At 39.1% G+C, this 12,875-nt stretch overlaps 1 protein-coding gene across 4 annotated transcripts in view; it reads right to left on the minus strand.

Annotated features, from left to right (window-relative positions):
• Positions 1 to 12,875, minus strand: part of baiap2a (BAR/IMD domain containing adaptor protein 2a) — a 54,505-nt gene that overhangs the window by 17,680 nt on the left and 23,950 nt on the right. For all 4 annotated transcript variants that reach the window (XM_032536529.1, XM_032536531.1, XM_032536528.1 and 1 more), the window contains exons 4-6: positions 4,439 to 4,500; positions 3,407 to 3,478; positions 624 to 761 (exon numbers count right to left, since the gene is read on the minus strand). In XM_032536529.1, coding sequence (XP_032392420.1) covers positions 624 to 761; positions 3,407 to 3,478; positions 4,439 to 4,500 — 272 coding nt within the window. The remainder of the gene's footprint in view (positions 1 to 623; positions 762 to 3,406; positions 3,479 to 4,438; positions 4,501 to 12,875) is intronic.

Consider the following 12,875-nt stretch of genomic DNA (forward strand, 5'->3'; position numbering starts at 1 on the left):
AAAAACTGTCAAAATGCAAAAATCTTTAAAAAAAATTCTACATAATATATATATATATATATATATTTTGTCCTGTGCTTTGACTCACTTTTGTTAATGCCCTGATCAAAGCCATGTGCAGAAACACACTGGCCAAAGTAAATGCATACTCTTCCAGTATGTGAATTAGTGGAGCTTATCTTATGCCTTAATCACATTTGTGTTCATGTGCCTGCTGTATGTGCAGAGATGTGCGAAAGATTGGCGAGGGCACACAATTCATAAACAAACCTCCACTGTTTGCCTTCCCACTCAGGGCACCTCGTTGCCACTGCCTCCACCCCCATCCTTGTTGTTTTGTGAATTATCTTTACTTTATGAAGAACAAAGTCATTATTTTGCACCAAGACTCATAAATCTCCAAGCCAAAAGTCACCCACATGCACACAGACTCTGCTAAAAGTACAGCAGTGCTACAAACTGGCTTAAGTGTGTTTATTTTTATTTTGTGTATTTTGTCCGCTGTTTCTCATTTTACAGTAGTCCTTCACAATGGAAGAAATGTAATTCTGAACTGAGGTTTACAATTTGATGGTTATTCAAGGCACATTCACTCTAATTGTCTAACCCAGAAAGAGGCTCACCTGCATTTCCTTCTCTCCGTACTTCGAGGGGTTCTTGCTGCCCTGGCTCTTCCTGCGCAGCTTCTTCAGTTCAGCCTGGCACTTCTCCAGACTCTCCCCTTTGTTCTTGTGTTCCATCTGGTATTTCTTCAGGGCAGCCTACGTGGGGCAATGGCGGCGCACAAACACAAATTAGGACCACAAATAGGTGAGCAAATACGTAACAAAGTTTTTCGACCTTACAAGCAGCCACTGGATTCAACTCATTTCACTACAGTTTGAAAATGATCTTGCAGCGCCTTGAAACTTGCTTTATACATGTCTAATTTAATGTTTTTCATTTTCATTTCTGTGTGGGACTGTTTTGAAAACTCCATAGTGGTGTGTTCAATCTTTTTAATCAAAGAAACAAGCAAATACACAAGATTCTTTTAAAGATCCATGTTTGCTTATTTGTTTTCTAGGTTAGATTTTGGACCACCACTGCTCGTGATTGTGTCTTATCTCAAGCACGTTAGAGTAGAGTAGTAGATTAGGTAGTAGAAGTAGATTTTCTCAGCATTGTGAAAAGAACGAAGAAGAAGAAGAAGATCAATGCAAAGCAATAACATAATGGGGGATTTGTAGGACAAGCAAATTGACTGGCCTGGTCATTTTACAGGCAGAGTTTACTTATTTAATTAGCTTTTTTTGTTATTCATTTATTGCAAATAATAACTTCATTTCCGGGATGAACCCGCTCTGTTGCTACAGTAACCGTGTCTGGTGTAACAAAGCTTATGTGGTTTCTGTGCGAGGCAAATTTGGCTGAGGAGAGCTGATGCGTGAGGGTTCAACACCCACATTTGCATACTGCAAAACACCGAGGGTGTAGGTATCCTCCAGGCATTGTTGGGCTGAAAGGGAAGCCGGAGAAGAAGCTGTTGTTGTCACTGAAGACTAGCAGTACGACACATGCAGTGTTTGGGTTCCATAGCACAAATGGGTGGTATTAGCTCCGTAGGTCTGGAAAAATCTAGCAACCTCCCAACAATAAGCTAAAAAACATTACATTTGAACATTATCTACTGTTGATTAATTTTCCCAGTCAGGAAAAATATTGATTTGTTCTATTCTTTTAACACAAAATGGAACACAACGGGTGTTTTTTTTGTAACCCACTAACAATGTATGATTTATCATTTAAGTACCCCCTAGTCTTTGAGCTAAAGCAGTACAAACCAATATGGGTTGCTCTGCTGCTCATATCTTTAACTTCTAGCCATGCCTCTCCAGGGGAAATCCCCAGCACATGGGTCATACAGTGTAGTAATGTTTAGGGATGACACAATAAGGTTTTGACTATGGAAATTGGGTTAACAAGATGATATATCAACCCCCTCTTTAAGCTGGAATGTTCCTTCTAATTAACAAATCCAAACCTTGTTGACTTTGGTTTCTCTTAATCACTGTCTACTACTGCAGAAAAATAATTAGACTTTGGTACACTTGGAGAATCTGGCCTTTGTCTCTTACAGTTGATTAGCCTTAAGTGCTCCTCTTCATTGGTAATATATAGACTGTTTATTTTGCCAATACTGACTTCAGTGTTGAAAAACCCAGCGTAAGCCATTATGCAAGCCAAGAGAAAAAAGGAGACCAAGACAGAGGGAGAACACAGAGAGATACACCGCTGGGAAGAGCACACACACGCTTTCTTTGAGTCTTTTCGAAGCCAAAGTTTCAGATGATTAATTCACAAAGTCTGAAGCAAAATGACTGCTATTATCACTGCGGCAGATCTGAAGGAAATTCATTAAAATTAATGGATGTTAAAACCTCAGGGGTACGCCAAGATACAATTGTCTGACATGGTTGCTGCATCTGAACGAATGTAAGAAGCACAAAACACAAAAAATGTAAGCACAACACATTTCTGTATCAATTTAGACAGGAAACCTGTAACTTGTAAATCTGGCAGATGTGTATAGAGTCGAATAGTATGGTTTTCATTTCAAATCATGACATCTGATTTTATTGCTAAGTCTTGCTGTTACAAGGCAAGGAGTCTACAAGCAAGCTTTCATTCAAACTAATTTTAGAGCTAAATTATATTAAATACACTGGAGTGTCCGTGACTGTAAGTCAAAGCAGCTCGTAATGTGGTCCCTCCAACAATACAATAACGGCAACATTATCCCATCCCCCAAAACAACGTGCAGCAGTGCTGCTCTACACTCAGACTGCAACCCACTCATTCTAAAGATATCACATGTAGACCAGCTCCACAGTGTGCACACGCACACGCGCACACGCACACACACCTTAGGAGATGTTAATTATAATCACTCTACCCCGGATGGGTGAATTGACGAGAAATGTTATTTCTAATCATCATCTCTTTAAAAACACACACATCATCTAATTGTCCAAGAGACAGACTTTGATCCAGGCTGCAACCCACTCATTCCAAAGATATCACATGTAGACCAGCTCCACAGCGCACGCGCAGCACACGCACACTCTTCAGGAGATGTTAATTATAATCACTCTACCCCTGATGGGTGAATTGACAAGAAATGTTATTTCTAATCATCATCTCCTTAAAACACACGCATCCTCTAATTGTCTAAGAGACAGACTTTAATCCAGACGTTAAAACACAACTTTGCCTCTATCTCTTTGATCACTTTTGTCAAATTAGGCCTAGACAGATTTGACGTAATGTAAAATAAAGCACTAAAATGAGCTGAAACATGGAGTGCACGTATTGGATTTTGAGGCTGTCCTCAGGCTTCAGGAAAGTGAGCCAATCAGATACTCACAGTCAGGTAACGACTATCCAAGTCCACCTTCTTCTCTAGCTCAGAGAGCAGCTCGTTGTGGAAGGATTTCAACTGGGGAGAAAGCACAAAAAACGTAAGATTAAATCAATGACAACAATCCCTCACAGAGGCTGCATGGGGACACAATATATACACTATATACAATAACTGATGATGATAATATGAATTATCTTAAATAAAATATTACATAATCATGGAAAGTGTTTTCATACCTCATAGAAATCTTAGAAATTAACTGAATGAGAAACTTAAATTGAAAGTCAGGTTTGATTTGCAACAGCAATATACAGTATATGCATTGATTAATATATGTGCAACACATTACTATTTAGTTTACTTTTACATCCCATTGTTTAATGGACAGAATCCCAGCAAATTCAAACAGGACATTTAAAAAAAAAATAATAATAAAATCAGAATGTAAGCTTTTGATTAAGCTAATTCAGCTCAAAGTGTTTTTTGCTGAGTGAGGACTGTACATTTTGATCTTGATTTCTTTGATTGGACTCATGCTGAGGAGCTAATACTGGAGGATTAGTATGGAGAAGAGGAAGGATTACATACTATGGACAGTGTAGTGCATAGGGCCAAATAGACATAAAAAGGGCAGCTGGCTCAAGCTCCAGGGCATCCACACAATGAGTATCCAATGCCCAGGGCTTCCTCGTTACTGGACACACACTAATGAACTTGATATTGACGAGTTGTGGATAACTTGTCATTTAAATCATATCACCTTGAATGCCACACTGTTTAATAAACCCACTACACTTCCCCAGACACCTCTTGTATAAGCAGCTTGGGTTTATGTGAGCTCAACATGTCTGTTCATTCAATACAAGATCATGTCCTTTTAATTATCTTGTATTCAACATACTGCCAACGTGGGCTTCAGAGGGACAAATCGTGTTAAAATATTACATTATGAGACCTTTGACATTGCCAGAGTTGTATAGAGAGTGCTGTAGTGTTGAACCACAACTATAAAACCTTTGAGCTTAGAATACCAACCATCTCCTCTAGCTGCACTTGGATCTGTCTGTGGACTTCAGCCATCTGGAACAGCACATCCCCTGCACAGAAAGAAAGAGGGAGACAGGGAACATATGAACAACACTCAACTGCACAAGCATTCCTAGAGCAGAGGAGAAAAACAGAGGAGAGAAATAGGAAGATAGAGAGGAAAAAGGAAGAAACACAAAAATCATAAGAGAAAGAATCAGAGAGACCCCAGCGTGCAAAGCTCATGCAGTAATACAAGATACACAAACATACAGGACATGTGAATTGTAACTGGGACAACGAAGAACATGATGAAAGTTAGTTTTTTGGAACGAGATAACAGAAAACAGAGAAAACTAAACAGGTGATGACAAGTATGAAAAATGGGGGAGAAAAATACTTAAATTAAATTCTGGCTTGTCAAGCTTTTAGCGATGATGTCTCGTGGAGATCAAACATTTTGCCTTACTTTCTTTGATTAACCTTAACATCAGGCAATGTGAATTCTAGAACAATAAAACACCTCAAAGAAAGGTTAACGTCTCCACACAAAAAGGAGTACAAAAGGAAATAACCAAAAAGGGAAGAAGAAATAAGGAAGGTCATGCAGCTAGGGAGAGCATTTCATTTTTTATACCTACAGGCTGCCTCTTCTGAATATGCAGTGCATTGTCAAGAAAAGGAACACAAAGAGCTGTGTTGAGCAAAGGACACATATACATATAGAGACCTGGTGGAAAGACAGTGTGAGATCTGCATGTACAGAAAAATGAGACACACATACATTCCCATGACCAAAAGGTCCAAAGCCCCTTAGCTTTACTAGCTCTGTCTGATATATTACATAATGGGTTATTTACTTAAAACATCAATAATGTTGTGACAGGTCATATTTTGATTTATGAAAATCAAAATAGCAATTGAAATTGCAATTTATAAACATCCATCACATTTTGGCAAAGGTGAAGCACTGTCTAAGACAAGACTGAACCATGGCAGCATAGTATTTATCACTGTCTTACTACAGAAATAAATACTGTGTACAGAAAAAGTAAGTAGTGGACATTTGTGGCTAAGTAGGAGCTGCATACTGAAGTGCAACACTTATCTCTCTTATCCCCTGCTGTGTACTCTTTTCAAAGCGGACCTGCAAAAGTACATTCTCAACCTATCTCAAAATGTTTCGTAAGTGAAATCAGAACTTGTGCTGAAGTGGTTTCAGTACAATCTTTGGTCTTAACCGAAGGGCTTTGGAGTGGTCTCCATATCAACAGACAGCACGTACAATGCAAATAGCTACAGACAGACAGTGAAGCAGCGTTACACTATATGGGGGACAAAAAATACAATAAGCAATTATTATTCTGCAAAAAAATCCAAATCTTTTTAGAGAAGTGAGTAAGACTTCAGGTCACCCTATTTACGGTAGCATTTATAACCAGTATATAAACATTTAATAAATGGTTTATAAAATACCATAGTATAGTTGCAAACAGACATAACATTATTTATTAATGTACAGTATTTGTCAAGTATTACTTCTCTTATGAAGATATAACTTTTTATATCATTACAATTGTGTTTTACTATATTGTCATTTATTATTTGTTCATATGATAGCCTCAGCTTACTGTATGGGTGCCCACAGGAGTATTTATATATTTATTATATATATTTATATAAATAAACCCATATGTGTGTGTTTTCTTATGTATATGCTGTGTATGAATGCTAGTAAATGGGGCGACTTAAATTAAATAGTTATAATGATGTCAAACCGCGAAGATTTTCCTCAAGAGTCGCTCGAATGAGCTCAACATATTGCACAATGATGGACCTTTTTAAACAATGGTTTAACTCAGATATAAAAAATGACCTACAAATTAGTCAAATTCTATTTAAACCATCTTGCAAAACATGCATGTGTATGCAGCAAAACATAGTGTTTAGAGGAGATTTCTTTTTTTTTCTTTTTTTTTTGTTTATTGCATGCTAAAGTCAGTGCAACTACAGGCCCTACAACTCCTGTGTATCCAAGACAGCCAGGCATTTTTGCCCATTGTACAACCTGCTGATCTTGTCCCTCACATGAGATAAGAAGCAAGCAAAAACTCCCTGTCAGTTCCCAGCAGGCCTACTAAGCAGCTTACAGACACTCATCCCTGATCACAGCCCTTCAGGCTTAGAAATCCAAGCATTCTGTTTGCGGCTTCAACTAGCTGGATCAATTAAGAAATGAGCAGCCATGGCTATGACTGACAGACACACACACGCACACACTTCAAATAAACCAGCAGTGGGAAATTGCTTGCAAGTTTTTAGAAAAGGTAAAGAATAAATGAATCAGCAAAAGATCTCAATTTGTCACATGCAGTTTCATTACTGCACAATGTAAGATGCCATAGCACACAGAAAAAAATAATTCACACTTCTGAGATGCAAACAGTTACCATGGCAACTTTGATATCATATCACACAACAACAAATTGGAACCTTCAGGGGCAGTCAACAGCAGATAATTCAATCAAGAATCAGAGGCAAAATGTGGAAAATTTGAATGTATTGTTCAACATTATTTTTTTGTTCAGAAATGATCTGGCAGGCATGACACAACGTGTGAGACCGAGTTTAAGGTGCCAGCCTGACAAGGATATCCGCATACCAGCTAAGAGCGGCATGACAGACAGGTAGGTAGCTACAGAGACAAACTCTCTGAACACGGAAAAAATGAACAAATCAACACAAAGATACATAACCACACACGCACCAGTATACTGTATACACCGAGCCTTGACATTATTGTATCAATATTTCCAAACTTTGTTTCAACCCGTCCTGTGTCCCTTGCTGAAAGAAAACAATAGTTCCTTTGTGGACAGGTGAGCTAGGGTTGATCTGCACCTGCAGCTCATGCGACAAGCAGCCACATGCCTGCTAGCTTAAACCACTGAGTCAGAGAAAGAATCATGGGCTTCTATCCCCCTGAAGTAGGACATCAGCTTGTATAGATATATTGAATGCTTGTGTAACAGAAGCGATGAAACACCCACACAGGTAAAAAAGAAGAAAAAAACAGAATGTGGGCTAGGAAGCATGGGAAAAAAGAGTGGAAGTTTGTAACGTTGAACGGAGAGAACAAGAGAGAAGAGATGGAGGGAGGGAGAAAATGGAGGTGGATGGAGAGAAACTGAATCACTGGTGAAGGTCAAGTCAGATTCACTATGGGTTGTCATGGAAGCAGGATAATGCTAGGGTCGTTGCCATGGAAGAAGTTGCAAGATGAGGGGCAGCGGCTGCAAAGTGTTGTGTTACAAAACTCTGCTCAAAGATCTCTACTAGGGGTGGTTTATATAGGTTTCAGAGTTAGGATCACATTTTTTGTACAGAGGGGGCCATTGCCAATTCCAACATGCTTTTCATGTATTTATTTGGCAAAAAAGTGAGCTGTTTGCCTTAACACAATTCTGGCTAAGAACCAGGGGCAATTCCAAGGGGGGGGGCATTTTATCAGAATACAGCATAGAAAATCGGTTTAGAAATATAGTAAAAAAAATGGATAGAACACAATGCAATTTCTCTTTATTTTAAACTAATTGTATATCTGAATACTTATTTTCTATAGGTGTGCGTGCAACTAAATAGTACAGTGATGTTAATACCTGCCATTTATTTATTTAATGTCCACTTATGGTTCCATGATATCCGAATTTTGGACAGTCATCAAGAAAACAATCATATTTCTTTTGGGGGGGCAGTGCCACCCTGTGCCCCCCTTCTAGCCCCTCCCCTACTAAGAACAGAAGGAAAAAACATTTTGTCATTGTCAAATCTTTATTAAAATAATAGGTTTCTAATTAGTGCAAACAAAAACTCCAGCCTTTTTATTTTAATATAGAAATGGCTACATCATACAGTAATGCAATCAATATAAAGTGACGCACAAGCTATTTTTTTTTTCTCTTTTCTTTTTTAAACAGTAGCCATTGGTTTTTCCACTTTAAATTAACGTGTGGTATTTTAAATACAATGAAAGGAATATGGCTGGAAAAGTGTCACTGTAACCCAAACCGGACACTGTACACTCTTTTCAAAACAGCACTGCTCTGTTCATTCTATTTTCCTGTTTGTCTACAAGACAGATACATTTCGGGATTCACTGTGTTGCTGAAAGGTCGGCAGATATTATGGTGCAGAACGGTTGGGATTTTTTACTTGAACCGTTCCATTCGATCTCCACCCTTATTATCAGCTATCATTACATCAGGACTTATACTTCTCTGGGGAGGAAAGTGGATCCACCTGGAGATTTTGTGTACTCTGTGTGTGTGTGTGTGTGTGTGTGTGTGTGTGTGTGTGTGTGTGACCAAATAGTACAGTGATGTTAATACCTGTCTACATAGCTTGTTAAGTCACAAGGGAAACAATTGAGTGGCAAGTATAACAGTGCAGCAGGAATTAGTGTCAGACATACATAATAGCTGAGTCTGGGTGACCATGTAAGTGCGCATGTGTGAGTGTGTTTGTGTACATGTTAGTAAGTACACTCCCTGTGAAACCACAACATTTAAACACACTTAAGCTGGGAGGGTGGGTAGTGTATTCTTACAGTTCATCCACCCACCTCCACACCCAGCTCCATCCACAGAGTTTGAAGTCTTTTCCCACTTTGCTTATTTACTGTAGATTGTCTCTCACAGGAGAAGACCATTGATATAGAGTACATTTGGCGCGTTACTAAAATTGGAAGCTTGGTCATCACAACTGTTCAACCTCCTAGCCCGATTATAAGTATGTCCAGTAATGGTGTCATGCATTTAGGCCATAATAAAAGCTTTACAGCAAGCATGTAAGACTGTCAAAGAGAAGTGGGCCAGAGTCCTGTTGCGAGTAATCTTTGCACGCATTCTAAGAAGGTCACAGGTAGGTTGTTGTGCATTGTCTACCGGATGAGACAGTATGTAGCAAATCCAAACCATCTGGTCTCAGCAAGCCAAAATCCAGGCCTCTTTTTAAGCTGCTGTTCCACCAGCCTCAACCACCCCACACATCTTAGAACAGCAACAAGCTGAAACATAATGAAGCAGTTTTCGGTCTGTGCTCTAAAAGATGGAGCTGTAAAATCAGAACTTCTTGTTGTTTGCATAGTAGTTATTTCCTTACTAGTTTATTTTGAGCTCAACAACAACATATGCCATAATAAGTACTGAGACGTCAAAGCCTAATGAGATCATTAGATGTTTAAATATGGTAACACTTCAAAATAAGTTCCATTAAATGCTAGTGTTTAGTAAAGGAAGAGGGACAAAGAAGGGAGGAAAAGTCAAATAATAGTGAATAAAGTTGAAAAAAGATGGCAAATTAAGGGTTACAGTTATGCTACTCTGTGACATACAGAGTGGGTGTGGAATAGTTTAAAATATCTGGGGCGTTTTTTTGTCTCATCGGTGTTTGCAACAAACACCTCTAAGAATCAAAATATGAGGTTCAAAGTGAAGAAAGCGTGACATGAAAGATATTTTTTTGTTCTTGGGCAAATTAGGCAGACAGAGATATTGGAGCAAAAAGTGTAGTGATGGGGAAAATCCCTTTAGAACACCGTAACAACAAGTGATACCTCAATGTAACAGAAAAGAAAGAGACGTGAACTTGTGATGTAAAGCTTAATGATGGTGCCGTTTTCTCCAAAGCACTGTAACAGAGGCCTTCGCACTTGAGTAGAGACAGTAAGAAAAACAGCAGAGTCATGCATCTACCTGTTGAAGTATGGAGATTCAAGGAGGGGCTGTGTGTGTGTTATTTGATCCAGATAGTTAAACGCCCTAAGAAACCAGGGTCAATAAGGGTTACCAAACACAGAGACAATTCAAGTCTGACTATGCAGTAATGAGGGGAAAAGGTGACAGGCATGCAATTATTGGTTTAACTAATTTCCAAGTGGGGAAAAATGCTAAAAGTAAGATTGAAACATTGCTGCAGCTACCTAATATCACACAGGTTGAGTTTAGGTCCACACAGATTATTTGAGACTTATGGACATAACGCAAAACACAGCACAAATAATGCCTGATCTTGTAAAATCATGACAGTTCTACATTTCCAAAATACTTCAGAGGCTACTGCATAAGAATGACAAATAACATCTAAAACCCCCACACAATAGACACATGACAATACTAAATGACACAAAACATGGAGGTACTGGTTTAATCACACTTTCACAATAGCATGACACTAGCATGACTCACATGACTGTTCTGCTTTGAGTTGTTGCATTCCAGCTGAACTAGTGCAGAATGTAAATGGGTTGATTCATTCATTCTCCGTGTCTACTGGAGTGTACAGTAAGTAAATGAGTAAAGGAATTGCAGAGAGAGTTGTCTGTGCAGTTTTGTCCACGTCCATCCCAGCTGTATCTAAGCTCACCTATAGTACATGTCGTCGGCACAAACAAATGAAGGGCAATGTGAATATGTGTAGATGCAGAGCGTAGGGGCCACTCGCTTCCCATCATGCAATGCGTGTCTCAGAAATAGAGCAGGAGAAGGCAGGGACCTCTGGGGATGATGGGACAGAGCTAAGAAAAGAGCTCCTCTGCTCTCATTTAAACAGGGACAGGTGCTGGAGGAGGAGAGATGGTAGGCCAGACTGAAGACAGAGAGACAGAAAGTGGAAAACAGAGAGCGAGAGAAAGAGAGAGCGAGAGCTGCGTGTGTCGTGGTGGGTGCTTCAAATACAGAATGTCAAGAGTTAATGCTTCACCCACCATCGCAAACCTCTACTCTTACCAACAGACATGTCATTTAGCCTTTTAGAATGCGTCCCTTTACAAGCAGAAATTTAATGCTTATGTCCCGAATCCATTAACCTAAAAAAGACAAATATGCTACATCAGTTTGCAGCCTCATTTTCCCTGTGAGAACCGGTTTTTCCAGATGATTACTTTTGCTGTGGGCCCTGTCCCCAACAGCAAACTAAGCAATCCATTGGTTGACTACAATTTAATATTACCCTCCATTTCTCTCTAATGCATGTAATTTCCCAAAAGACATGTCTTTGTGCTGAATCATACATGTGTGTTATTAAAACGTGGCAATTTGCAAGGTTAGAGAAGTCGATTAGAGGGGGGAAAGATATTTGATTTCCTTTGGCTGGGGAGGCTGAACTGTAAGCACTTCACATTCCTGTCCAGGTTTTTGAAAATGGACTAATCAGCCAAGTGGCCCGAGAGGGAGTTTATTTTTAAAAGTTAACCAGGGGACAAGATGAAGGTAAGCCATAGCAAATATAAAATACATGTCTTTGCTACATACATTTACTAGAACTAGGTTAGTGTTCACTTTGTACTAGTCTGACTTTTACATATATCCAACAGTGAAACACTAGCCATGTAGGACAGCATAGCACCCAGCCAAGCACAGAGTAGCTTTCAACTCTACTTCACCTGAGGACACTAAAGAACTGGCTGACCACACCAGCGGGTAATAAACCCATTTGCAGAAACCCATTTCCTTTAGTATATGGTACAACATATAACTTCTTTACTATCTTTAAGTGTATTAGATTTAGTTGGGACAAAGGTTATATAATTAGGCTTCATAAACTACAGTAGGTGTAGGCCTGTTGGTTTTGTTTTTTTAGAGATTACATCCAAAACTATTGTTATGTCTGTGAGCTCTGACAGCAATGTTGTAGGGCTGTCACTTTTAACTAAATACCATTTGAACACAAATAAAAAAAAATCTATAATCATCTGTTCAAAATAAAATTTCACAGTAAGTATAACAGGCCGTGCCATGTACTTCAGTGGGCGGCGTTCCTAAAGCGCCCTGTCAACTGAGAGTGCAGCATTGCATGCAATGGGTCAGGTTAACTAGGCTAATTAGTCTTCTCTTAGCTAACACAAATTGAGGAAAGAAGAGAGATGTGCTAAAAGGATAATTATGATACAGAACCGTTTGCTAAGTAACCCAAAGAAGATTGGGAAATGCAACAAAAAAAAAGATTGATAGCTGAATTTGTAAAATGCTTATGGTAAAAAGGCAAAGTTGGTTAATGGGTCCGACTTCTGTCAGTTACAACAAAGATAAATAAGCTCTAGGAATGGTGACGAATCAAAATACTAGGAACTTGAGGAGCAGTAGTTCAAACCTGTAAATTGACTCTTTGGCTGATGGTCTGGTCGTAAATAACAAGGTTCACAGGAATATAAACACAGTGGAGAGAGCTGGTTATTACGATTGTTGTAAACATATCAAGCCCCAAAAACTTTGCATGCCCTGTCCTTCCCTAGAAGGGCTGGAAAGACACACATGGATGTCACTGAGGTAATAAGGACTCACTCCTTCTTTGCGACGGGAATAAAGGAAAAGGATGGCAGAAACAGAGGAAAAGAAGGGAAAGAGAGGGAGGAATGGCAGGTGTGTGTTTGTGTGTGTGTGTGTGTGTG

The sequence above is a fragment of the Etheostoma spectabile genome, chromosome 15, assembly GCF_008692095.1.
Source record: "Etheostoma spectabile isolate EspeVRDwgs_2016 chromosome 15, UIUC_Espe_1.0, whole genome shotgun sequence".
NCBI classification, from domain to species: domain Eukaryota; kingdom Metazoa; phylum Chordata; class Actinopteri; order Perciformes; family Percidae; genus Etheostoma; species Etheostoma spectabile.